At 38.7% G+C, this 27,114-nt stretch overlaps 1 protein-coding gene and 2 pseudogenes across 5 annotated transcripts in view; 1 reads left to right on the forward strand and 2 right to left on the reverse strand.

Moving 5' to 3' along the window:
• Positions 1-26,631, reverse strand: part of TRIM69 (tripartite motif containing 69) — a 47,140-nt gene extending 20,509 nt beyond the window's left edge. For 2 of the 5 annotated variants that reach the window (XM_045449887.1, XM_045449884.1), the window contains exon 1: positions 26,077-26,631. In XM_045449887.1, the coding sequence (XP_045305843.1) occupies positions 26,077-26,082 (6 nt within the window). In that variant the 5' untranslated portion in view covers positions 26,083-26,631. The remainder of the gene's footprint in view (positions 1-26,076) is intronic. The other 3 variants (XM_045449883.1, XM_045449886.1, XM_045449885.1) reach the window with 3 other exon arrangements.
• LOC123583093 lies at positions 11,338-12,452 on the reverse strand (annotated as a pseudogene).
• LOC123583092 lies at positions 16,248-18,835 on the forward strand (annotated as a pseudogene).
• Positions 26,632-27,114: the final 483 nt, after the last annotated feature.

Raw genomic sequence — 27,114 nt, forward strand, 5'->3', positions numbered from 1 at the left:
TTTATATTTTATTCTTTTTGGTGCAGTTGTAAATGGGATTGTTTTCTAAATTTATCTTTCTGCTACTTCATTATTAGTGTATAGAAACACAATAGATTTCTGTATATAATTTTGTAGCCTGTAACTTTACTGAATTCATTTATTAGTTCTCATAGTTTTTGGAGGGGTCTTTCGGGTTTTCTATGCATAGTATTATGTCATCTGCAAATAGACAGTTTTAGTTCTTCCTTATCAATTTGGATGCTTTTTCTTTCTTTTTCTTCTCTGATTGCTCTGGCTAGGACTTCTAGTACTATGTTGAATAAAAGTGGTCAGAGTGGGCATTCTTGTCTTTTTCCTGATCTTAGAGGAAAGCTTTCAGCTTTTCACCATTAAGTATGATGTTACCTGTGGGGTTGTCATATATGGCTTTATTATGTTGAGTTATGTTCCCTCAATACTTGTTTTGTTGAGAGTTTTTATGGGGAATGGATGTTGAATTTTGTCAAATGCTTTTTCTGCACTTGTTGAGATGATCATATGATTTTTATCCTTCACTTTATTAATGTGAAGTATCACATTGATTGATTGGTGGATATTCTTGCATCCCTGAAATAAAACACACTTGATCTTGGTGAATGATCCTTTTAATGTATTATTGAATTTGGTTTGCTACCATTTTGTTGAGTATTTTTGCGTTTATGTTCATCAGGAATGTTGGCTTGTAATTTTCTTTTTACATAACATCCTTATCTGGTTTTGGTATGAGAGTAATGTTGGCCTCATGTTATGAATTTGAAAGCATTTCTTCCTCTTCAATTTTTTGGAATAGTTTGAGGATAATAGGTATTAACTCTTTAAATGTTTGGTAGCATTTATCTATGAAGCTACATAGTTCTGGATTTTTGTTTGTTGGATGTTTTCTGTTTTGTTTTTATTCAGTTTGAGTACTAGTAAACAGCTCAGTCAGATTTTCAACTTCTTCCTGATTCAGTCTTAGAAGATTGTGTGTTTCTAGCAATTTATCTATATCTCTTATAGGTTGTTCAGTTTGTTGGCATATAATTTTTCTAGTAGTCTCATAATCCTTTGTGTTTCTGTGATGTTGGTTGTTACTTCTCCTTCACTTCTGATTTTAGTTATTTGAGTTTTCTGTTCGTTTTCTTGATGAGCCTGGCTAAAGGTTTATCAATTTTGTTTATCTTTTCAAAGAACCAGCTTTTAATTTGATGGATCTTTTCTGTTATTATTTTTAGTTTCTATTTCATTTATTTCCACTCTTATCTTTATTATTTCCTTCCTTCTATTAACTTTGGACTTTGTTTATTGTTCTTTTCTAGTTCCTTTAGGTGTAAGGTTAGATTGTTTATTTGAGGCTTTTCTTGTTTCCTGAGGGAGACCTGTGTCACTGTAAAAATCGCTCTTAAAACTGTTTTGCTACATCCCAAAGGTTTTGGAATGTTGAGTTTACATTTTCATTTGTGTCAAAGTATTTTTTAATTTAGCTTTGATTTCTTTCTTGACCCATTGGTTGCTTAGTAGCAGGTTGTTTAGCCTCCAAGTCTTTGTGTTTTTTCCAGGTTTTCTTATAACTATTTCTAGTTTCATACTGTTATAGTAAAGAAAGACACTTGATATGATTTCACTCTTCTTAAACTTATTGAGATTTGTTTTGTAGCCTAATATATGAGCTGTCTTGGAGAATGTTCCATGTGCACTTGAAAATAATGTGTATTCTGCTATTTTGGGGTGGAATATTCTATACTATCTGTTAAGTCCATCTGGTCTGTTATTCAAGCCATTGTTTCCTTATTGCTTTTCTGCCTAGATGATCTATGTATTGATGTGAGTGGGATGTTAAAGTCCCCTACTGTTATTGTATTACTGTCAACCTTTCCCTTTATGTCTGTTAATTTTTGCTTTATATATTTAGTTACCCCTGAATATATATATATATTGGGGGAATAGATATTTACAATTGTTATATCTTCTTATTGGATTGATCACTTTATCATTATGTATTTCCCTTTTTGTCTCTTGTTACAGTTTTGTTTTAAAGTCTACTTTGTCTGACATATGTATTGCTACCCCAGCTTCTTTTTTTTTTTTCCATTTGCATGGAATATATTTCTCTGTTCCTTCATTTTCAGTCTGTGTGTATTTTTAGGTCTAAAGTGAGTATCTTGTAAGCAGCATATAGTTGGGTCCTGTTCTTTATCTATTCAGTCACTCTATATCTTTTGATTGCAGCATTTAGCCCATTTGTATTTAAAGTAATTATTGATAGATATGTATGTATTGCCATTTTGTTAATTGTTTTCTGATGTTGTTATAGGTCTTCTCTGTTCCTTTCTTCTCTTGCTCTCTTCCCTTATGAATTGATGACTTTTTTTTTAGTTTTATGCTTGGATTCCTTTCTCTTTATTTTTTTTGTGTATACATGTCCATTATAGGTTTTTGGTTTGTAATTACCATAAGGTTCATATATAATACCCTATGTACACAGCAATCTATTTTAAGTTGATGGTCACTTAAATTTGAACACAATCTAAAAGCACTACATTTTTACTCCACTTCCTCCATGTTTTATGCATTTGATGTCATATTTGACATCATTTTTACTTTCTATATCCCTTAACTAAGTACTGTAGATATACTTGATTTTACATTTTTTTCTTTTAATCTTCATACTAGCTTTATCAGTGATTGATCTACTACCTTTATTGTATGTTTTCTCTCACCAGTGAAATTTTTTCTTTCATAATTTTCTTACTTCTAGTTATGGCCTATTCTTTTCTGCTTAAAGAAGTCCCTTTAAGGCCAGTTTAGTGGTAGGATGAACTCCTTTAAATTTTGTCCGGGAAACTTTTTATTTCTCCTTCAAATCTGTATGATAACCTTGCTGGAATACGGTGTTATTGGTTGTAGGTTTTTTTTTTTTTTTTCTTTCTTTCTTTCAGCACTCTGAGTGTATCAAGACACTCCCTTCTGAGCTGCAAAGTTTCTGTGAAAAATCAGCTGTTAGTTTTACGGGTGCTTCTTTGTATGTAACTAATTGCTTTTCTATCGCTACTTTTAAGATGATCTCTTTAGCTGTAATTTTTGACATTTTAATTATTATGTCTGTCTATAGACCTCTTTGGGTTCATCTTGTTTAGTGCTCTGTGATTCCTAGTCCTGGATGTCTGTTTCCTTCCCCAGTTTAGGGAAGGAATTGTTTTCAGCAATTGTTTCTTTAAGTAAGTTATCTGCCCCTTTCTCTCTCTTCTTTCTGTTCTGGGACCCCTAGAATATGTTAGTACACTTGATGTTGTCCCAGAGGTCTCTTAACCTATCCCAATTTAAAAAAAATTTTTTTTTTCTTTGGGGCTTCTGGGTGGCTCAGTCAGTTAAGTGTCTGACTTCATCTCAGGTCATAATCTCATGGTTTGTGGGTTCAAGCCTCACATCAGGCTCTGTGCTGACAGCTGAGAGCCTGGAGCCTGCTTCAGATTCTGTGTCTCCCTCTCTCTCTGCCCCTCGCCTGCTCGTGCTCTGTCTCTCTCAAAAGTAAATAAACATTAAAAATTTGTTTTTAATGTTTTTTCCCTTTTTTGTTCAGTCTCGGTGTTTTCCACTGATCACCTTTTCCTCCTGATCACTGATTCATTTTGCATCTTCTAATTTGCTGTTGCTTCTCTCTAGTGTATTTTCATTTCAGTTATTGTATTCTTTTTGTGTGTGAAGGGTTTTTGTTTGTTTAATACATCTGAAAAGAATGCATATACAAAGAATTGAGACATGTGAAAGCATCGGTTCAACAGAATCTATAAGAATTAGGATTTGGGAAAGGTGGAGAAGATTACCTAAACATTTTTAAAAATTGAGAACTGCAACCAAAATAAGCAGATAAAATCCCTATTAACACTTATGAAGAGGGGTGTCTGGGTGGCTCAGTCGGTTAAGCGTCCGACTTCAGCTCAGGTCACAATCTCGTGGTCTGTGGGTTCAAGCCCTGCATCAGGCTCTGGGCTGATGGCTCAGAGCCTGGAGCCTGCTTCTGATTCTGTGTCTCCCTCTCTGTCTGCCCCTCCCCCGTTCATGCTCTGTCTCTCTCTGTCTCAAAAATAAATAAACATTAAAAAAAAATTAAAAAAAAATACTTATGAAGAGTCTTCATAAGGCTCCATGATTTTTTTTTTCTTTTTTAATTAAACTAGAGAGCCTTACCTAGCTACTCTAGGGTTCTTCATACGCAAAACAGAAATAAGGGGATTTCTCTGACTGGTCCCATGTTGTTAAATGTTCTCCCCACCTCCACTCCCACCCCTAGTTTCTTTAAGTAGGTCTTCATCCTCCCAACTTGAAAGAGGATGTGCATCATTCCATAGACATCTGTCTTCTAGCACCACCACTCACATTTCCTCAATTTACTAGGTCTTTGATTGTGTTCTAGGAACACCTTGTCATATGCTATTAAGCTGGACATCTATGCTAAGCATATAAGACAGTGACAGGGAAAACAATGTTTTTTAATAACATAATCAATCCACTGGGTGTATTTCAAAAGGTGTAATACTTTTCTTCATTTATCAGTGAAAGAAGTTAGAAATTAATTTCAAAAAAAAATCAGAAAATGACAAACAAATTTCCCTGAAAGTCACAGTCACATATAGAGTGCATCCTAGAAAAGAGGAGGGGTAAGACAGGTTCCACCCGCTTTCATGAGTTTCATCAAGTACTGGACCTACTCAAGGGTGGAGAGAGAGATGGTGGAAGATGGCAGCATAGGAGGATGCTGGGCTCACCTCATCCTGCTGATCACTTAGATTCCATCCACATCTGTCTAAATAACCCAGAAAACCACCAGAAGACTAGCAGAACAGACTCTCCGCAGCCAAGCATAGACAAGAGCCCACGGAAGAGGATAGGAAGGGCGGAGAGGTGGTGTGCAATACACAGACTGGCAGGAGGGAGCCAGGACGGTGGAGGGGCAGCCTGCCTGGCATGGCAGAGCCCCTGAAGTCTGGCTTGCAAAAGTGAAGGGGCCAGACTCCGTGAGTTCTGACAGCCAGCAGGACTTAATATCTGGAATGTTAAAAGTCAACAGCTCTCCTCTTGGAGAGCGGGGAGGGCAAGAGGACACCGGAAAGGAGAGTTGTTGAGCCCTGGAAGACAGAGCTCAGCTCGGCAGGGAACAAAGGCACTGGCAAGCGCCATTACCCTCTCCCATCCCCCAGCCGAAATTCCAAAGAGACCCAGCTCCCCTCACCCAACTTGATTGCACCGCACAAATGCCCAATGCTGTTTTCTGTGGATCCATCCCTCCAATGGGCCTGCCTTCCTCCCAGTGCTACAGGGCCCCTCCTGCAGGGGACCACATACAGCAAAGTGAGCTAAGCCTGCCCCTCCTGTTCCTGTGCACCTTGCGGATCCACCCCACCTAATATTCCCTTGGCCAGATCCCATCGAAGCAGCACCACAAGCCTGGCAGTGAGCAAGTAGCCCAGACAGGGGCTATACCACTCTACAGTGAGTCCTGCCCCTGGGAGAGAGGAAGATAAGGTACACACCAGTCTGACTGTGGCCCCAGTGGTAAACTGGGGGCAGACATTGGGTCTGACTGTGGTCCTGCCCACCAACACAAGTTATTCCGGATGGCACAGGGGAAGTGTCCTGCAGTTTGGAGCTACCACAGGGACTACCTAAAATGACAAAACAGAAGAATTCTCCTCAAAAGAAACCCCAGGAAGTAGCGACAGCTAATGAATTGATCAAAAATTATTTAAGCAATATAATGGAACAAGAATTTAGACTAATAGTCATAAAATTAATCGCTGGGCTTGAAAAAAGCATAGAAGACAGCAGAGAATCTATTGCTACAGAGATCAAGGGACTAAGAAATAGTCATGAGGAACTAAAAAATGCTATAAATGAGGTGCAAAATAAAATGGAGGCAGCCATAGCAGAGATTGAAGAGGCAAAGGAGAGAATAGGTGAACTAGAAGATAAAATTATGGAAAATGTCAAAAAATAAGATAAAATTAAAGAAAAAAATTATAGAAAAAACGATAAAAAATTATAGAAAAAAAAAGCTGAGAAAAAGAGAGGTAAAAAAATCCAGGAGTATGAGGGGAGAATTAGAGAACTAAGTGATACAATCAAACAGAACAATATCAGTATCATAGGTATTCCGGAAGAAGAAGAGAGAGAGAAAGGGACTGAAGGTGTACTTGAACAAATCATAGCTGAGAACTTCCCTGATCTGGGGAAGGAAAAAGGCATTAAAATCCAAGAGGCACAGAGACCTTCCTTCAGATGTAACTTGAATCGATCTTCTGCATGACATATCATAGTGAAACTGGCAAAATACAAGGATAAAGAGAAAATTCTGAAAGTAGCTAGGGATAAACAGGCTTTAACTTACAAAGGTAGACACATAAGAGTATCTAGTATACTATCTACTATAGTATACTATAGTATACTATCTACAGACCTATCTGCTGAAACTTGGCAGGCCAGAAACGAATGGCAGGAAATCTTCAATGTGATACACAGAAAAAATATGCAGCCGATAATCCTTTATCCAGCAAATCTGTCATTCAGAATAGAAGGAGAGATAAAGGTTTTCCCAAACAAACAAAAACTGAAGGAATTCATCACCACTAAAGCAGCCCTACAAGAGATCCTAAGGGGGATTCTGTGAGTGAAATGTTGCAAGGACCACAAAGTACCAGAGACGTCACTACAAGAATGAAACCTAAAGACATCACAATGACTCTAAACCCATATATTTCAATAATAGCACTGAATGTAAATGGACTAAATGCTCCAACCAAAAGACATAGGGTATCAGAATGGATAAAAAAAAAAAAAAAACAACAACAAAAAAAAACAAGACCCATCTATTTGCTGTCTACAAGAGACTCATTTTAGACCTGAGGACACCTTCAGATTGAAAGTGAGGGGATGGAGAACTATCTATCATGCTACTGGAAGTCAAAAGAAAGCTGGAGTAGCCATACTTATATCACACAAACTAGACTTTAAATTAAAGTCTGTAACAAGAGATGAAGAAGGGCATTATATAATAATTACAGGGTCTATCCATCAGGAAGAGCTAACAATTATAAATGTCTATGCACCAAATACGGAAGCCCCCAAATATATAAAACAATTACTCACACACATAAGCAACCTTATTGATAAGAATGTAGTAATTGTAGAAGACTTTAACACCCCACTTACAGCAATGGATAGATCATCTAGACACAGGATCAATAAAGAAACAAGGGCCCTGAATGATACATTGGATCAGATGGACTTGACAGATATATTTAGAACTCTGCATCCCAAGGCAACAGAATATACTTTCTTCTCAAGTGCACATGGAACATTCTCCAAGATAGATCACACACTGGGTCACAAAACAGCCCTTCATAAGTATAAAAGAATTGAGATCATACCATGCACACTTTCAGACCACAATGCTATGAAACTTGAAATCAACCACAGGAAAAAGTCTGGAAAACCTCCAAAAGCAGGGAGGTTAAATAACACCCTACTAAAGAATGAATGGGTCAACCAGGCAATTAGAGAAGAAATTAAAAAATATATGAAACAAATTAAAATGAAAATACAACAATCCAAATGCTTTGGGATGCAGCAAAGGCAATCCTGAGAGGAAAATACATTGCAATCCAGGCCTATCTCAAGAAACAAGAAAAATCCCAAATACAAAATCTAATAGCACACGTAAAGGAAAATAGAAGCAGAACAACAAAGACACCCCAAACCCAGCAGAAGAAGAGAAATAATAAAGATCAGAGCAGAAATAAACAATATGGAATCTAAAAAAACTGTAGAGCAGATCAATGAAACCAAGAGCTGGTGTTTTGAAAAAATAAACAAAATGGATAAACCTCTAGCCAGGTTTCTCAAAAAGAAAAAGGAGATGACCCAAATAGATAAAATCATGAATGAAAATGTAATTATTACAATCCGTCCTTCAGAAACACAAGCCATTATCAGGGAATACTATGAAAAATTATATGCCAACAAACTGGACAACCTCAAAGAAATGGACAAATTCCTAAGCACCCACGCACTTCCAAAACTCAAACAGGAAGAAATAGAAAATTTGAACAGACCCATAACCAGCGAATAAATTGAATCAGTTATCAAAAATCTCCCAACAAATAAGAGTCCAGGACCAGATGGCTTCCCTGGGGAATTCTACCAGACATTTAAAACATAGATAATACCTATCGTTCTCAAGCTGTTCCAAAAAATAGAAAGGGAAGAAAAACTTCCAGACTCATTCTATGAAGCCAGCCTTACTTTGATTCCCAAACCAGACAGAGACCCAGCAAAAAAAGAGAACTACAGGCCAATATCCCTGATGAATATGGATGCAAAAATTCTCAACAAGATACTAGCAAATCGAATTCAACAGCATATAAAAAGAATTATTCACCATGATCAAGTGGGATTCATTCCTGGGCAGCAGGGCTGGTTCAACATTCGCAAATCAATAAATGTGATACATCACATTAATAAAAGAAAAGAACCATATGATCCTGTCAATCAATGCAGAAAAAGCATTTGACAAAATTCAACATCCTTTCTCAATAAAAACCCTCAAGAAAGTCGGGATAGAAGGAACATACTTAAACATCATAAAAGCCATTTATGAAAAGCCCATAGCTAATATCATCCTTGATGGGGAAAAACTTAGAGCTTTCCCCCTGAGATCAGGAACATGACAGGGATGTCCACTCTCACCCCTGTTGCTTAACATAGGGTTGGAAGTTCTAGCATCAACTATCAGACAATAAAAGGAAATCAAAGGCATCAAAATTGGCAAAGAGAAGTCAAGCTTTCACTTTTTGTAGATGACATGATATTATACATGGAAAACCCGATAGACTCCACCAAAAGTCCGCTAGAACAGATACATGAATTCAGCAAAGTTGCAGGATACAAAATCAATGTACAGAAATCAGTTGCATTTTTATACACTAATAATGAAGCAACAGAAAGACAAATATAGAAACTGATCCCATTCACAATTGCACCAAGAATCATAAAATACCTAGGAATAAACCTAACCAAAGATGTAAAAGATGTGTATGCTGAAAACTATAGAAAGCTTATGAAGGAAATTGAAGAAGATACAAAGAAATGGAAAAACATTCCGTGTTCATGGATTGGTAGAATAAATATTGTTAAAATGTCAATACTACCCAAAGCAATCTACACATTCAATGCAATCCCAACCAAAACTGCACCAGCATGCTTCTCGAAGCTAGAACAAGCAATCCTAAAATTTGTATGGAACCACAAAAGACCCCAAATAGCCAAAGTAATATTGAAGAAGAAGAACAAAGTGGGAGGCCTCACAATCCCAGACTTTAGCCTCTACTACAAAGCTGTAATCATCAAGACAGCATGGTATGGTTTTGGCACAAAAACAGACACATAGACCAATGGAATAGAATAGAGACTCCAGAATTGGTCCCACAAAAGTATGGCCAAGTAATCTTTGACAAAGCAGGAAAGAATATCCAATGGAAAAAAGACAGTCTCTTTAACAAATGGTGCTGGGAGAACTGAACAGCAACATGCAGAAGAATGAAACTAAACCACTTTCTTACACCATACACAAAAATAAACTCAAAATGGATGAAGAACCTGAATGTGAGACAGGAAACCATCAAAACCCTAGAGGAGAAGCAGGAAAAAACCTCTCTGACCTCAGCCGCAGCAATTTCTTACTTGACACATCTCCAAAGGCAAGGGAATTAAAAGCAAGAATGAACTATTGGGACCTCATGAAGATAAAAAGCTTCTGCACTGCAAAGGAAACAATCAACAAAACTAAAAGGCAACTGACAGAATGGGAAAAGATATTTGCAAATGACATATGGGACAAAAGGCTAGTATCCAAAATCTATAAAGAACTCACCAAGCTCTACACCCGAAAAACAATCCGGTGAAGAAATGGGCAGAAGATATGAATAGACACTTCTCTAAAGAAGACATCCATATGGCCAACAGGCACATGAAAAGATGCTCAATGTCACTCCTCATCAGGGAAATACAAATCAAAACCACACTGAGCTATCACCTCACACCACTCAGAGTGGCCAAAATGAACAAATCAAGAGACTATAGATGCTGGAGAGGATGTGGAGAAACGGGAACCCTCTTTCACTATTGGTAGGAATGCAAACTGGTGCAGCCTCTCTGGAAAACAGTGTGGAGGTTCCTCAAAAAATTAAAAATAGATCTACCCTATGACCCAGCAATAGCACTGCTAGGAATTTACCCAAGGGATACAGAAGTGCTGATGCATAGGGGCACTTGTACCCCAATGTTTATAGCAGCACTTTCAACAATAGCCAAATTATGGTAAGAGCCTAAATGTCCATCAACTGATGAATGGATAAAGAAATTGTGGTTTATATACACAATGGAATACTACTTGGCAATGAGAAAGAATGAAATATGGCCTTTTGTAGCAACGTGGATGGAACTGGAGAGTGTTATACTAAGTGAAATAAGTCATACAGAGAAAGACAGACACCATGTATTTTCACTCTTGTGTGGATCCTGAGAAACTTAACAGAAGACCATGGGGGAGGGGAAGGGAAAAAAAAAAGTTAGAGAGGGAGAGAGCCAAACCATAAGAGACTCTTAAAAACTGAGAATAAACTGAGGGTTGATGGGGGGTGGGAGAGAGAGGAGGGTGGGTGATGGGTATTGAGGAGGGCACCTCTTGGGATGAGCACTGGGTGTTGTATCGAAACCAATTTGACAATAAACTTCATATTAAAAAAAAAGAAGATAAGGGAAAAGAGTAATGAAAAATGTTATAACAAATTCAAGTACTGATAAACAGTATTATAGTCTCCACTTCAATGTTACTAACACATCACAAATTATACTGATATATAGAATAAGAATTTCATCATAAGTTAGGTCAAATAAGAATCAATGTACAAGTATGTGCCCATATAACATTTAATAAACTAGCTTACCTGCCCTTAAAAAAAAAAGGGTAGAGAGAAAAGGCAACTTTCTAAAAGGAGTATGTTATTAAATGAGTTATTTACTATACTCCTTCCTAAGAGCACCAGGTGGGGGACAAGTGTTCTAAACTAGATCTAGGAAGTGGAATGTAGAGTCATTCTGTCCTCTTCCCCTTAAGGGCTGTAAAATGGTTACTGAATTTAAAAAACATGACTAAATGGAAACAAACCCCACACATACTCCGCCCCCCCCAAAACAAAAACAAAAAAACCCTAAATGTCCCAGATTATTCTGCAGAGTGGATGGAGCCCTGGAAGCAGCTCCCAACCAAATTAGTCTTTTACAGATCATCAGAAGCATGCCTTGCTTTTAAACAAAAAAAATTTTTTTTGAAACAACAAAACAAAAACTAGTACTAACCACTTTTCTAACAATACACAATTATTCAAATTAACTAGTACTGAGAGGGGGAAGGGGACCATACCTATGGGCCTTGTCTCACACGAGTGCATGTGGGTAGGTGCAGGGCATTTGTCATTATTGCAAAAACGAATTTTAATTTTTAATCTTTAGTTTGATTTAACATTGCTTTTAGTACGATGCTGACACCAGCTGCGTGGAAAGGGCTCTGGAGATGTTCATAGCAGCACACACGTGTGGGTCTTCTTCGGTTCTGGAGGCTCCAGTGTAGCCAATATTGCTTCATCAAATACATTCTTTAGGCCTTTCTGTGTGAGTGCAGAACACTGCACATACTTGACTGCCTTCAGGTCACGGGCCAGCTTTTCAGCAGTCTCTGGAGTGGTAGGCTTCTGTTTGCTTTTGACAAGTTTCTCAATCGAAGAGGGGTCATCTCGGAGATCGATTTGGGTCCCAACAAGCAAGAAAGGAGCCTTCGGACAGTGGTGAGTTATCTTAGGCACCCAATTCTCCTTCACATTTTCAAATGAGGATGGAGAGACCCTTGAAAAACAGACTAGAAATACATCTGTTTGTGGATAACTCAGCGGTCGTAATCTGTCATGATCCTCTTGCCCTATAGTATCAAAAAGCCCGAGAGTATATGGCTCTCCACCAATCATAACTGTGATTGCATAGTTGTCAAAAACAGTCGGTACATACTCTGATGGTAATTTGCTGTGTAGGATATCAGGAGACATGTTTTAGCAAAGGCACCATTGCCCACAACAACACACTTAATTGTCTGCATTGCTGAAACAGTTTTGTATCCACTTTAAATATTTCAAATTCAATTTTGTATCCACTTTAAATATTTCAAATTCAGTAATGACCTCTGCTTCTCCTCCAGGGTGTTGGCAGCACTCTCATTTATTGTATTCTTTAGCTCTGATTGGTTCTATCTTTGATATTTTCCATCTCTTTGTTGAAGTTCTTACAGAGTTCATCCACTCTTCTTCTAAGTTCATTGAACATCTTTATGACCATTACTTTGAACTCTTTATCAGGTAGATTGCTTATCTCCATTTTGTTTAGTTCTCTTTCTGAGGTTTCATCTTGTTCTTTCATTGGAACATATTTCTTTGTCTTCTCATTTTGTCTGTCTGTTATCAGCTATACTTCCTATTCTTGAAGGTAGTAGTCTTATATAGAAGTCATCTGGTGGGGCCCAGAAATGCAGTCCCTCCTGGTCATCAGAATCAGGCACTGCAGGGGTATTTCCTGTGTGGGCTGCATGTGCCCTCCTGTTGCTTGGGCTGCACCTGCTTTGAGCATGCTGGTGAGTGTGGCTGGTCCTGGGTGTAGCTGGCTGCAAGGCCTGGCTGTGACCATTGCAGGTGTGTTGGCGGACAGGGCTGGCCCCCCTGCCTCCCAGGACAGGAGTGACTTTTCAAGGCATCAGTCCCAGCTGAGGCTGCCTGCTTGGTGTGGTGATTGAGGGTGCAGCCACTTGGGGGGAACACCTGGTGAGGCAGATTGGGCATTGTGGTTCTGCGGGGGAACACAGGGACAGGCAATTTATACTAGCAAGGTAGATTGAGAGTGTCAGAACTGGCACCTGCCAGCATCAAGCCAACTAGGCTGAAGGAGGGCAAGAAAAATGGTGCCTTCTGTGCTGCTTTTCCTGGACAAGGTTCCTACAGATCCTTGCCCTGTGAGCACACACCTAAAATTAATCAATAAATATCCTTCACGTATACGCTACATGATTTTCGAACAGCTATCTCTGTGCTGGGTCTTGGAGCAAGAGAGATTGTTTGTGGGCCCTTTAAGAGTGGAGTTTCAGTTTCCTATAACCCTCCAACTCTCCCAGAGTTAAGCCCCACTTACTTTCAAAGCCAGATGTTATGGGGACTTATCTCCCCAGAGCAGATTCACAGGGTGCCCGATATGGGACTTGAACCCCTCACTTCTCTGGAAGGACTTCAGTGCCTGTATTATCCTTCTTCCTTGCAGGTCACCACACCAACGTTTGGTTTCCAACCAGACTGCATCACTTTCTGTCCTGCCCTTCTCAGTGTGGCTCTTTAATTATATCTTTGGCTGCTAGTCTCCAGGTCATTCTCTGAGAGAGTTGCTCTATATGTGCTTGCAGCCTTGATATGTCCATGGAAGTTGGTGGGCTCAGGATTTTCCTACTCTGTGATCTTTCCCTCCAATCCCAAAGTAATACATTAATTTTTTTTTAACATTCATTCATTTTTGAGAGACAGGGAGAGACAAAGTACAAGCTGAGGAGGGGCAGAGAGAAAGGGAGACACAGAATCCAAAGCAGGCTCCAGGCTCTGAGCTGTCAGCACAGAGCCTGATGCAGGGCTCAAACCCACAAACCACAAGGTCATGACCTGAGCCAAAGTTGATGCCTAACCAACTGAGCCACCCAGGCAGCCCCAAAGTAATACATCTTAAATCACAGAATTTCAGACTTGTGTATGCAAAATTTCTTTTACATGTTGCTTTCCTGGCTCTGCTCTAATCATATCACCTACGTGACCACCTCTGTCTATGTATGACTATGTACCCAAAAGGAAGTTGTAAAAACAAACAGAAAAAAAAAAAAAGAAGTGAGAAGGTTAGGAAAGATTATTTTCCAAAAGAGAAGCAATTGTAGAGAAGCAACACATCATTTCTGAATGATTTCCATAATCCATTCTTTTTATAATCAAGCAGACATCTCAAGCCAGCAAATCTACTCTTATTTATTCTGGATAGATTTGGGTGTCCAAGTTGGAACTCAATGAACCGAGCAGGTGCTATAATTACCTAGTATTTCCCACCTTTCATTTTGAGAAGAGTACTCAGGAAAAAAATTCTTTTTTTCTCTGTGGTTCTAAACACTTTTGGGATTTTGGTTTTGGGACTCAGTAGAGGCTCTAGATGAGACTTTAAGAATATCAATCAGTATGGGGTACCTGAGTGGCTCAATTGGTTAAGTGTCCAGCTTTAGCTGGGTCATGATCTCACAGTTCATGAGTTCAAGCCCTGCATCGGGCTCTCTGAGGTCAACGTGGAGCCTGCTTTGGATCCTCTGTCTCCCTCTCTCTCTGCCCCTCCTCTGCACGCTCTCTCTCTCTCTCTCTCTCAAAAAAAATAAGTAAACATTAAAAAAAAATCAGTGAAACAGGAGTAGTCAGGAAAAGGATTAAACTGGAAAAGGAGCCCAACCCTTTCTATTGATTGAAATGGTAACCATCACACACTTTCCTACAGAGTAACGTTGCAATGAGCCCTTAGCAGCTGCTAGATTCATTTTATTTTCTCACCTACACCAAATATGCTTAATCCCCAACTTTTAATTTTAAGTACTAAATTGAGTTTAGTACTTAAAATTGAAAAAATTGAATTCAGGACTGACGTCACTAAGTTCTTCAGGGAGAACTCCACAAACAACTATTGAACTTGTAAAACTGTTCAAGCCCCTCATCCGGCTCTGTGCTGACAGCTTGCTCAGAGCCTGGGGCCTGTTTCAGATTCTGTGTCTCCTTCTTTCTCTGCCCTTCCCACACTCATGCTATGTCTCTGTGTCTCAAAAATAAATAAATGTTAAAAACAATTTTAAAAAATATTTTGAAACTAGATGGAGGCAATAGTTACAGAATATTGTGAATATGCTAAATGTCACTCACTGAATTGTACACTTTCAAATGGTTAATTTTGTCATGTAAATTTTTCCTCAATTTTAAAAAATTGAAGCCATAACTGATTCCAGAGCCAAAATTTTTATACTGAACAGTATCCTATCTTGTTGAATGCTATATTATAACTACTATTTCATGTGTAACCACCAGAAATGCCTTCAATCTCAATTCCTAAGAGTCTGATGAGGTAAGTATTCAATAATGCTAGCTCTGTCCTAATGCCCATACTTGCTAGGGCATTAAAATGGGTAAACTAGAGAGAGGCTCTGCCCATAAGCTGCTCACATCTGGGTCTCCACTAACATTTATAGGTGAGGATAAAGTACAACTAGAAGCCCCTGGCCCATTCTTCTTACCCTGTCCCATATACCTCATAATCACATGTGTGGAAAGCCCAGTCCACACAACCAAGCTTCATACACACAACACACACACACACACACACACACACACACACACACACACACACACCAACACACAGGTGCCCTTTGGGCACACAGCTGCCTGTGGGAGCTATGGAGGCCCTAGAAGTGGGCTCAGAATCTTTTGGGCAGAGAATTTTGGAGTCCTGGATACACGGTATGTGATTCAAAGTAAGAGAGGGCATAAGCTCCTTAGTCTCACGGGCTCCTTGTCTTGTGAAGAGGAACATTGCTGGAGAAGGCTCAGACTAGGAGCCTCAAAGTAAGGCCCAGGAAAGGACCAGTATTGCCCAGGTCTAGGTGGGTACTGTTTTTCTGTTCCATTCCACTCATCTATATCCTATCTCACCAGCCATGGGTTGGGCCTGTCTGTGCAAGGAGGGGCTATAGTTTCATCTCACAGGCCACATCTTTACCAGAATTGAATTCCTGGGATCTCAGTTGCCCAGTGGGGCTTGTCTGACTAACTGTGGGAGGACATAGTTATAACTATTGACTGCTCAGATTTCAGAATTCTGGGCTCTGCTTCCTATGAAGTTTTCTACCAGAAGTCCTAAAATGACCTTGCCGACCCCAGACTTTCAAATACAAGCACCCATTGCTCCCAGCATGTACCATGGCCAGCTCTGTGTATTCTTACTCTTTCCTAAATAAATGCTAAAGCTGAAAGGCTATGATTCAGGATTAAAATGGAGACTGAGATGAGACCTCCTCAACATAGGATGATAATGTGCATGATGAAGATAAGAATGTTTTAGGGGAGCATAATGGATGGGTCCCTGGCACTTGACTAGGGGGTTGGTCAAGGGAAACATCTAGGATCTCTAAGATGGGACTTGAAAGATTATACCTTAGACAGACAAAAGTGAGGAAGATTATTATGGGAGGAAAAAATGTTAAATGTATATATACTATTTTTCAACTTGTATATTATGTCCTCTGAAGGATGAAAAACTTAAATATAGACAGAAGATTTTATCTGAAGCAGAATCCCTGAGGATTGGCCCATGGGTTACGTCTCATGCTCTTGAAAGGGAAACTAGAACTCAGAACTTGCTCTGATACTCAAGTTAGTGGTAGAATCAAAGGAATCCAAAGAATTCTAGAACCAGAGTTCTCTCTATCTGCTGTACACCCCCTCGAAAATTTGAGTATCCAGAACTGCTTTCTCATTTTTAGCCCCCCATTCCCAGTTAGAAGTTTGTATTTACTTTTATCTGTGGATTTAGTTTCACTCATATTCATATCTAGTCAGGGGAACATGGGTAAAAATTATTTAACTCATCATCAAATTCCATTCACTGATGACGCTTTTCTGTTGCTCTCTTCCCATGCCTAGATTTTCATCTCTTTTGGTCCAAGTGCTTTGGCTTATGTTCCTAGGCCTTTGTTCCCTAGTTTCACACTCCACCTATGTTCCCTACCCCTGACACTTGATCTCTCCAAACTTGGATCTTGCCTGCTTGGGCCTAATATAACCATTTTCTCTTTGAATATTAGCTCTCCACCATTCTCTCCAGTCTCTTTTTCTGAAACTTCTATCAGACAAACATTGGAGCTTCTTACTCAGCCTCCATTCCTCTTAATTTCCTTTTCTTACTTTCCAACGACATTTTCTAGCTCTCTGTGCTTTGCTCTGGACATTTTCTCCCATTCTTTTTTATAGGTGCTGTTTATTTTTTGTTTCTTTAAACATCTTTGAATAAGGTGAGTTTTTCCAAAATCAGCTATTTATATGAAATTTGCAAGAGGTTGGGGACAGGGCCATATTTGAGGCTATTTTCTTTATGAAACAATGTGTGTATGAGTTTGTATAGCCCTCACTTTCCCCCACGATCAGCACTGCAGAGTTGCTTACAATGCAGTCTGTCCCCTCCACTCTTCCTCACCAACAGACTGCTTTCCATAAATATGGCTTATTTGTCCTTGTTCAATTTCACCTTCCTATATTTCCAGTTTTGGTGACAAAAGGGTATTTAAAAGCTCCTGCTTTAGCCTGCTTGCCTGTTCTCATTGTTTCCTACAAGTGCTTGTGGATCTTGGCACTTCCTTTGGAGAGCTGTATCGCTCTTGTTTTATACAAAATCTACATTCCTAAGCATCCATTATCACATGCTTGGTAACAAAGTCAGTGAACAGCCACAAGCCAAATTGCCTCTGAAAAAGGAAGCAAAAACTTTGGCTCCTGGAAAAGTTATTGCTAAAAAAATATCAAAACTTCAAAGCACCTAAGCCTGTGTCTGTACCTGTGCCCCAACCAGAGCCAGAACATGAGCCTGTTAAAGAAGAAAAACTTTCTCCGGAGCCTATTTTGGTTGATACTCTATCTCCAAGCCCAATGGAAACGTCTGGATGTGCTCCTGCAGAAGAATATCTGTGTCAGGCTCTCTCTGATGTAATTCTTACAGTGAATGATGTAGATGCAGAAAATGGAGCTGATCCAAACCTTTGTAGTGAATATGTGAAAGATATTTATGCTTATCTGAGACAACTTGAGGAAGAGCAAGCAGTAAGACCAAAATACCTACTGGGTCGTGAAGTCACTGGAAACATGAGAGCCATCCTAATTGACTGGCTAGTGCAGGTTCAAATGAAATTCAGGTTACTGCAGGAGACCATGTACATGACTGTTTCCCTTATTGATTGGCTCATGCAGAATAATTGTGTACCCAAGAAGATGATGTAGCTGGTTGGTGTCACTGCCATGTTTATTGCAAGTAAATACGAAGAAATGTACCCTCCAGAAATTGGTAACTTTGCCTTTGTGACTGACGACTCTTACACCAAGCACCAAATCAGACAGATGGAAATGAAGATTCTAAGATCTTTACATTTTGGTCTGGGCCGCCCTCTACCCCTGCATTTCCTTCGGAGAGCATCTAAGATTGGAGAGGTTGGTGTTGAGCAACATACTTTGGCCAAATACCTGATGGAACTAACTATGCTGGATTACGATATGGTGTACTTTCCTCCTTCTCATATTGCGGCAGGAACTTTTTGCCTGGCACTAAAAATTCTCAACAATGGTGAATGGACACCAACTTGACAGCATTACCTGTCATACACTGAAGAATCCCTTCTAAATATTATGCAACACCTGGCTAAGAATATAGTCATGGTGAATTGTGGGTTTACAAAACACATGACTATCAAGAACAAGTATGCCACATCTAAGCATGCTAAGATCAGCACTCTAGCACAACTGAATTCTGCACTAGTTCAAGATTTAGCCAAGGGTGTGACAAAGGTTTAACTTGTAAACATGAGTTGGAGTACTATAATAACTACAAATAAAATTGGCACCATGTGCCATCTGTACATATTGTATGTTACGTTTATTTACTTTTAATAAAGTTTGTGGTCCTTTTTATTTCTTATACCTTAACTCATTTGAATGTGGCTACTTCCTTCTCAAAGGTAACCAAAAAAGGTGTGTTAAAGATATGATGGGGAAAATAAAAAGTGCTTTCAGTTTATTGGGACCCAGCACATATATATAATTGTTACTTGTGTGGTTCTTGTTTTATGTGGTCATAAAGGCATTTAAAGCTGTTCTCTAAGCATACTGCATGTAAGCCCAATTATCTTGGAGAATATGCTGCCTTATTCTGTCAAAGGTCTGCCACCTTACCCCTAGTCCTCCTGTTTTCTGTTTCTTCTGGAAAAAAAAAGGAAGCATCCTTCCTTAAAGGGTTGTAGTCTAGGCTTACAAATGTCTCTAGTTGTACTGCAAATAGAGTTGGTCTAGTTTTCATTCTCCTTGTAGTTTTGAGTTAAAGAAGGATGAGTTTCTGAGCAAAAAAGAAATAAAACCACTATTTTTATTCTACCATTTGAAAACCTAAGCTTAAATTGTTTTTGGCACTTTAACCAACATTTCTATGTATTTGGTTGGGGGAGAGGGGATAGAGATATTTCAGTATGTCCTTCATACACCACCTTGACCAGTGGTAATCAGTGCACATGTCTGTCCCCAAGGATTACAAGTTGAATTTCTCTCCAGCCCACAGGAATGGAGACTCAACGTCAATATTAAGCAGTGTTATGGAAAGGGTTATGCACTATTCTTTGCATACTTGGATTTTTAAACCAAGATGCATCCCCAATACCTACTAGATGTGTTCATTGTAGTTGCTGACATTCCTATAGTCCATGCTAAAGGTCAAGACTACATTCATCGTGTGGCCTTTACTCTCTCTCCCAAGCCACAGGTAAATAAAATACAGGTGGGATTCTGACCCATTTCATAGGCTGTTCAACAACCCAAGGTGTGACCTAATGGAAAAGATGATTTGGGCAAAATAGAACCTCTTGCGAATTTAACTTTGGAAGTAAAATCAGGAAATTGGCAGTTGAAGCAAATCCTAAAAATTTGAAACATGAAAGGTCATGGCATGAAGACTCATAAAGGAAACAGAATCTAGGAGCTAAATTTTATTTACTTATTTTAAGTTTACTTATTTTGAGAGAGACAGCATGAGCAGGGGAGGGGCAGAGAGAAAGAATCCAAGTAGCTGTTGTCAGCATGGGGCCCGACATGGGGCTCAATCTCCCAAACTGTGAGATCATGACCTGAGCCAAAATCAAGAGCCAGACCCTCAACCATCTGAGCCACCCAGGTGCCCCAGGAGCTAAATTTTAAATAGAAGACATGGAGAGATGTAGGGTGGAGTCAGTAAGCTGTTAGAGACAAGAATTATAGAGAGAAACAAATGTGGAGAGTAGCTGTGTTACATTAACCATAGCACTGTTATAGGACTCTTCTTGGGTTCGTATGCCTACACAATGCCTTGCCATAGTAGGGGCTCAGCAAAAGAGTTGGAGTCATGGATGTTTATCCTCATGGTCAGTGTGGTTACCTCTTGGTTACCTCTTACTTAAAATAATTTGTCTGAATCTCTGCTCTTGTAACAAACTCTCTACCCCAGCATGCTATAAAAACTGTTTTCTGAAAGCTTGCCATGGAGTTTGCTAAACACTCATTTAATGACCTACTCTCAGTCTTCATCCTTCTTAACTTACTGGGTCTTCCCTTTGGCTCTTGTGATATGATTCTGTTCTAATTCTCCTTTCTCTGACCACTCCTCTGCCTTGGTTGGTTTCTCTTCCTCTTTCCACTTTCTTAAGTGTGAACAATCCCTATGGTCTATCTTCAGCTCTCTTCTAGCTCTGTACTCTCTTCTTCCCAAGGAAGCCATTCATTCCAAACTTTGTGTACAACTGCTATAAAGGTGAGCCCCCCAAATCTGTATCTCTGAGCCCATATCTTTGAGCTCGCAACAGGGTCCCTGAAACTCAATAAGCCTGAAACATAACTCCTCTTTCTCCCTAATCAGTTCCTGCTCTTGGCTTCCCTATTTCTGTTGCACCACCAATATCCCAGTTTTGAAATATGAGTCATCTTTGGGTGTTCTCTTTTTTCCCCCATCATCTAATCAATTATAAAGTCTAGTTAATAATAATAGAACTAATAATAATTGCTAACCCTTCCCTGCCTCAAATATCTTCTTTTGCTTTCCATAGCATACCAAAATAAGTTATGTGGTGTTTTTATTTTTATTAAAAAGGCAGATTTCAGAATTCTCCACATGTTGCAAACTCATATTTCTAGTCTTATCTCCCATGGTTTTGTTGTACAGTAAAATTTTTTAATTTACCATCCTTTCATATATTAATGATTCATTTAAGTTCCATTAACCATTAGATAACAAAAAAAGTTTTTAAGTTTATTCCCTTTTTTTGTACTAGACTGAGTGGGCAATTCTATGGAAATAAAGAGGAAAAAATCTGTTATTCTCCACCCTCTCAGTATGTGCTTAGAAGACAAAACTCATAAAAATATGCCCCTCAGGGAATATGCAAGCAAAAACAACATTGCATTTTAAGCTAATCAGTCTGTCTGGAAAACTTAAAATTAGATGCATTCTGAATATGATAGAACTTGTGGGAGAACCTGGCCAGTTGGCAGTTTAAGAGAAAGATTGTCTCTACCAGAGCTAGTTTTTAATCCTAGTGAATGCAGTATCTTTTGTAAATGGATGCCATTTAGGAATTTTTATTCCATGTGTTTTTTTTTTTTTTTTTTTTTTCAACGTTTATTTATTTTTGGGACAGAGAGAGACAGAGCATGAACGGGGGAGGGGCAGAGAGAGAGGGAGACACAGAATCAGAAACAGGCTCCAGGCTCCGAGCCATCAGCCCAGAGCCCGACGCGGGGCTCGAACTCACGGACCGCGAGATCGTGACCTGGCTGAAGTCGGACGCTTAACCGACTGCGCCACCCAGGCGCCCCTCCATGTGTTTTAAAAATACATTTAAAGTAGGCTAGTGGTTTCCAGGGCTAGGACAAGGCGGGGAATGAGGAGTGATTGCTAATGGGTATGGAATTTCTTTATGTGGTGACGAAAATATTCTAGAATTAGATAGTGGTGATGGTTGTACAACTTTGTGACTGTGAGAAAACACTGAATCGTAAACTTTAGAAGGGTGAATTTTATGATATGAAAATATATATTTAATGTTATTGTTGACATTATATGATTTTTTTATTTTATTATTATTATTTTAATTATTTTAATGTCTTATTTTACTTTTGAGAGACAGAGCATGAGCAGGGGAGGGGTAGAGAGAGAAGGAGACACAGAATCCAAAGCAGGCTCCAGGCTCTGAGCTGTCAACACAGAGCCCTACGTGGGGCTCAAACTCACAGACCACGAGATCATGATCTGAACCGAAATCAGATGCTTAACCAACTGAGCCATCTACACGATCCTGTTATTTTATTATTAATATCTTTCCAATTGATGTTTTGCCAATTACTCTGACTTTCAAGAATATAGCCTCTGCTATAAAATAAGGTTATTTTAATCATATTAACTAATATTTACTGACCATTTGCTGTGTGAAATGCTTTATGCACATTATTTAATTTAATCCTCATAACAACCATATGAGATCAGTATTATTCTTCCATTTTTAGGGAAATTGAAACTTAGAGAGGTTAAATAACTTGCCAAGATCACACAGTAATTAAGTGGTGGAGCCTGGATTTGAACTGATTATCTGACCCCAAAGCCCATTTTCCTAATCATTGAGTCAGCAGAGGGCAAATCAATGTTTTGTGCAATTTAATTCATTAAGTGGATCAAACTTGTGAGGCAGAACAGCTGGAACAATTTCCCACTGCTCTAGAGGGAAAAATAGAATTGAAAAACAAAGGAGATTCTGAAATTTCTCTACCTGGAAACCTTAGGAAATCACACCTACTGCCAGCTCCTTAGAGAAAGCCTAACCTTAAGGCAGAAGGAAAGAAATTCAAGCCCAGGATAAGAATTCATCCTTAGAAAGCTCCTGGATGGCAGCAATCACTTTTAAGAAAGCATATCCACCTCCTTCTACTCACCTTGCATATTCTTATAAGGAGAGAAAAGGCAAGGACGAAGTAGAGCAGTGAAATTACTGGAAACTTGCAGAAAAAAAATGCTTAATTTTTCACAGGTTTTTTTTTTTCTTCCTGAAAAGTTTTAGATTGTGAACTTTTGAAATCAGGATCAGCAAAATATTTAAAGGGATTTGTTGCCTTTTTTAAAGGGCATTAGTTGCTTTTCAGCTTTCATTTCTTCAAAGTAATTTTTAAAAACTCTGATGGGCAGATTGCTGAAAAATTAGCAGAGCAGGGAATTAAGAGCAGAGAAATATAATTCATCTAAAACAAACTATGTGGCACAAACAGCTCAAGCACCAGAGCAAAATATATGCATGCTTCGTGTGCCCTGTCACTTTCACATAAGAAAGAAAGATTATGAACTTGTTCATTTAACCAGTTTGTCAGGGTTGAAAGAGATCATAAGTCATTTAATTAACTCCTTTCTAGCTACTCCCTGAACATTTGAAATCATGGGAAGCTCACTATGACACAAATTTTTAACTGTTATGAAAAAGTGTCTACTTTTACTAACTTCCCCTTAATAAGAATGTGGTGGGAAGAGACAATAGTAATAAGAGTATAGTAGGAGTAGACGGTATTGTTTACTTTTCCCTCTAGAAATTATAAACAAAATAGGTATAACTCTGTTTCAACAGCTAAGAACAGATAAGACTAAGAGCAAACCTAAAGGTTCCATAACTGAGGAATCTTATCTTAATGCTTAATATATGTTTAATTAAACTTTATAAGAAGTAGAAGCTGATAGATATGATATATCAGAACATGATTCAGGTGTCAAAATCTCTTGTTGATGAATTTTAGTGAGTTTTTTAGTTTAGTGAGCTTTCTTTCTATAAATACACATTTTCTTTTGTCTGTCAGGAAAACACATGGTTCAAATGAATATAACGTCCTTAATTTTAGCTCTGGAGAGATCTTAAAGGAGTTCAATTAAAAATGTTTAACTCCTCAACAAAATTAAAACACAACCTACTGAATAGGAGAGGATATTTGCAAATGATATATCCAATAAAGGGTTAATATCCAAAATATATAAAGAACTTACACAACTCCACACCAAAACACCAAATAATCCAATTTAAAGTGAGAAGTCATGAATAGACATTTCCCCAAAGAAGATATGCAGATGGCCAATAGACACATGAAAGATGCTAAACATCATTCATCAATAGGGAAATACAAATCAAAACTACAATAAGATATCACCTCACACCTGTCAGAATGACTAAAATAAAAAACACAAGTGTTGGCGAGGATATAGAGAAAAAGGAACCCTGTGCACTGTTGGTGGGAATGCAAACTGGTGCAGCCACTGTGGAAAACAGTATGGAGGCTCCTCAAAAAATGAAAAATAGAACTACCATATATGATCCAGTAATTCTACTACTGGATATTTACTTAAAGAAAATAAAAACACTGATTTGAAAAGATACATGCACCGTTATGTTTATTGCAGTGTTATTTACAATAGCCAAATTATGGAAACAGCTCAAGTGTTCATCGACAGATGAATGGATAAAGAAGATGTAGTATGTATAATATATGCAGTGGGTTATTACTTAGCCATAAAACAGAATGAAATCTTGCCATTTGCAACAACATGGATGGGATCTAGAGGGTACAATGCTGAGCAAAATAAGTCAGTCCAGAGAAAGACAAATACCATATGATTTCACTCATATGTGGAATTTAAGAAACTAAATAAATTAACAAAGAAAAAGGAGACAAACTAAAAACCAGACTCTTAACTACAGAGAATAAACTGGTGGTTACCAGAGAGGAGGTGGATTGGGGGATGGGTGGAAAAAAGGCAAAGGGGGTTGAGAGTACACTTTTTTTTTAACGTTTATTTATTTTTGAGATAGAGACAGAGCATGAACGGGGGAGGGTCAGAGAGAGAGGGAGACACAGAATCTGAAACAGGCTCCAGGCTCTGAGCTGTCAGCACAGAGCCCGACGCGGGGCTCGAACTCACGGACCGTGAGATGATAACCTGAGCCGAAGTCTGACGCTCAACCGACTGAGCCACCCAGGCGCCCCAGAGAGTACACTTATTGTGAGAGAGCACCGAGTAATGTACAGAATTGGCATATCACCATATTGTGCACCTGAAACCAATATAACACTGTATGTTAACTATACTGGAATTAAAATTTTTAAAAATGATATTGTAGCTTATGCTAATTCCGTTTATAACTTTTCAGAATTCTAATAGGCATAAATAACTCCAGACCTTGCTGTAGTGAAAAAAAAAAAAGATTTAATTCATCAATTTTGGAAGATGCAGCTAGAGCTAAAATAAAATAACTGGAAGACAAAAAAGAAAATGTTTAACCCCTTGGTTCTAAATATAAAATACCACATGTAATAGTATAACTAGCAAACCAAGTTATACATAATAAATTTTTTCAATCTAAAATAAAGTGATTAGGGGTGCCTGAGTGGCTCAGTCAGTTAAGCGTCTGACTGTTGATTTTGGCTAGGTTCATTTCAGCTCAGGTCATGATATCATGGTTTGTGAGTTCGAGACCCACATTGTAGTACAGAGCCTGCTTGGGATTCTTGCTCCCCTATTTCTCTGCCCCCCCCCAATAAATAAATAAACATAAAATAAAATAAAACAAAATAAGATAAAAGTGATTAGTATGAGTGAAATAGGTAAAGGGAATTAACAGTACACATATCTTGATAAGCACTAACATAGAATTATTGAATCACTATATTGCACACCTGAAGCTAATATAACACTGTATGTTGACTTTTCCAGAATTAAAACTTAAAAGGAAAAGGATGGAACAGATCCATGCATACTGAAATAAAACAATCTTTAGACTATAAAAAAAATTAATTAATGAACGAATTAAATTAAGGGATTAGTTAATAAAAAAAGTAAATTTTTGTATAGCATTTATTTTAATTTTTCTCAAAAGTTTATGTAGGTATCATTACTTGCCTACCAAGTAGAGTAAACCTGAAGAGAGTATAGCAGCTATAAGCTGTCATAAATTAAATAGTTCCCTGAATTTCCTTTCATGCTGTAAAATCCATACCCCCTTCTGTGATCTTGTTTCCCACACTATGCCTAGAAAATTAGCTGAGTAAAGGTAGGGTCACTCACCTCCATTAAGCTCTGTCATTGGGCCACCAGGGAACAGAGGCAGGCACTTGAATCAAACCACAACAGGACCAGGGTAGCTGCAGACCAGGAATCAGGTGCCTGGTAGTTTGCTAAGAATGGGCTCAGAGCATGACAGAAGGAAGAAAAGTTCAGCAGCTGGGGATAGGGCAAGGCCAGAGTGAGTTCTAGCAGATTCCGTGGCAGTTTGTCAGTTGCTTTGATCATCATTAGCTTAAGAGAGAGAGAAACCCTGATTGGAATGGCCTACCCACTCACCCCCATTTTTTGTGGGGGGGGGGGAGAGAGGGGAGGCAACCCAATTAGATTCAAGGTGGCCGTCTAATCTTAAGGTTCACATATTCCCATTTCTGGACTGGGATTCTCTATGAAGGAGGAAATAAATAAACATCATCATCTGCCTATAAGCATAATGCATGAGAAATAACCACATCATCTCTTCTCGTGATCCCAGTATTGAGACCCCACCTGAGTGGCTTTAATAGAGACCTATCCCACCTCTCAGAGTTCACATTCCATTGAAACAGCCCCAACTCTATTTCTGAGAAAGTAACAAATGCCTGGAAAACCCTAGGACCTAAGGAAGCAAGATGAGAAAAGCCTTATTTCAAACAGCTTTCTTGGGCAGTTTTAGTTCACAGAGATCTGTACCTAGATTGTGCTCTTGAGTGACCAACATATAAAGAGCCATCACGGAACCAGATTTTCTCTAACTCAATAGATTTTATTGAATGTCTAGCTCCTATGGAATGCCTGCTGTCCAGTCTTAATGCCCACAACAATTCCTCTGGTGTTTGCGATTGCCCAAATATGCCAATATGTGGCTTTGCACATGTCCCTTCTGCTGGGGATCCTCTCTCCCAACCCCAATCATTATCTCTTTAGTAAACTCTTCCATAACCAACTCCCTAAGCTTTACTCTCCTCCCCCATCCCTTGTAGAATATATTTTGCTGGCTCTATACTGGAGTTTCTCAACGTAAGCCCTGTGGACATTTTGAGCTGGGGCTAAGTTTTTCTT

This window comes from Leopardus geoffroyi, chromosome B3, assembly GCF_018350155.1.
Source record: "Leopardus geoffroyi isolate Oge1 chromosome B3, O.geoffroyi_Oge1_pat1.0, whole genome shotgun sequence".
Taxonomy (NCBI): domain Eukaryota; kingdom Metazoa; phylum Chordata; class Mammalia; order Carnivora; family Felidae; genus Leopardus; species Leopardus geoffroyi.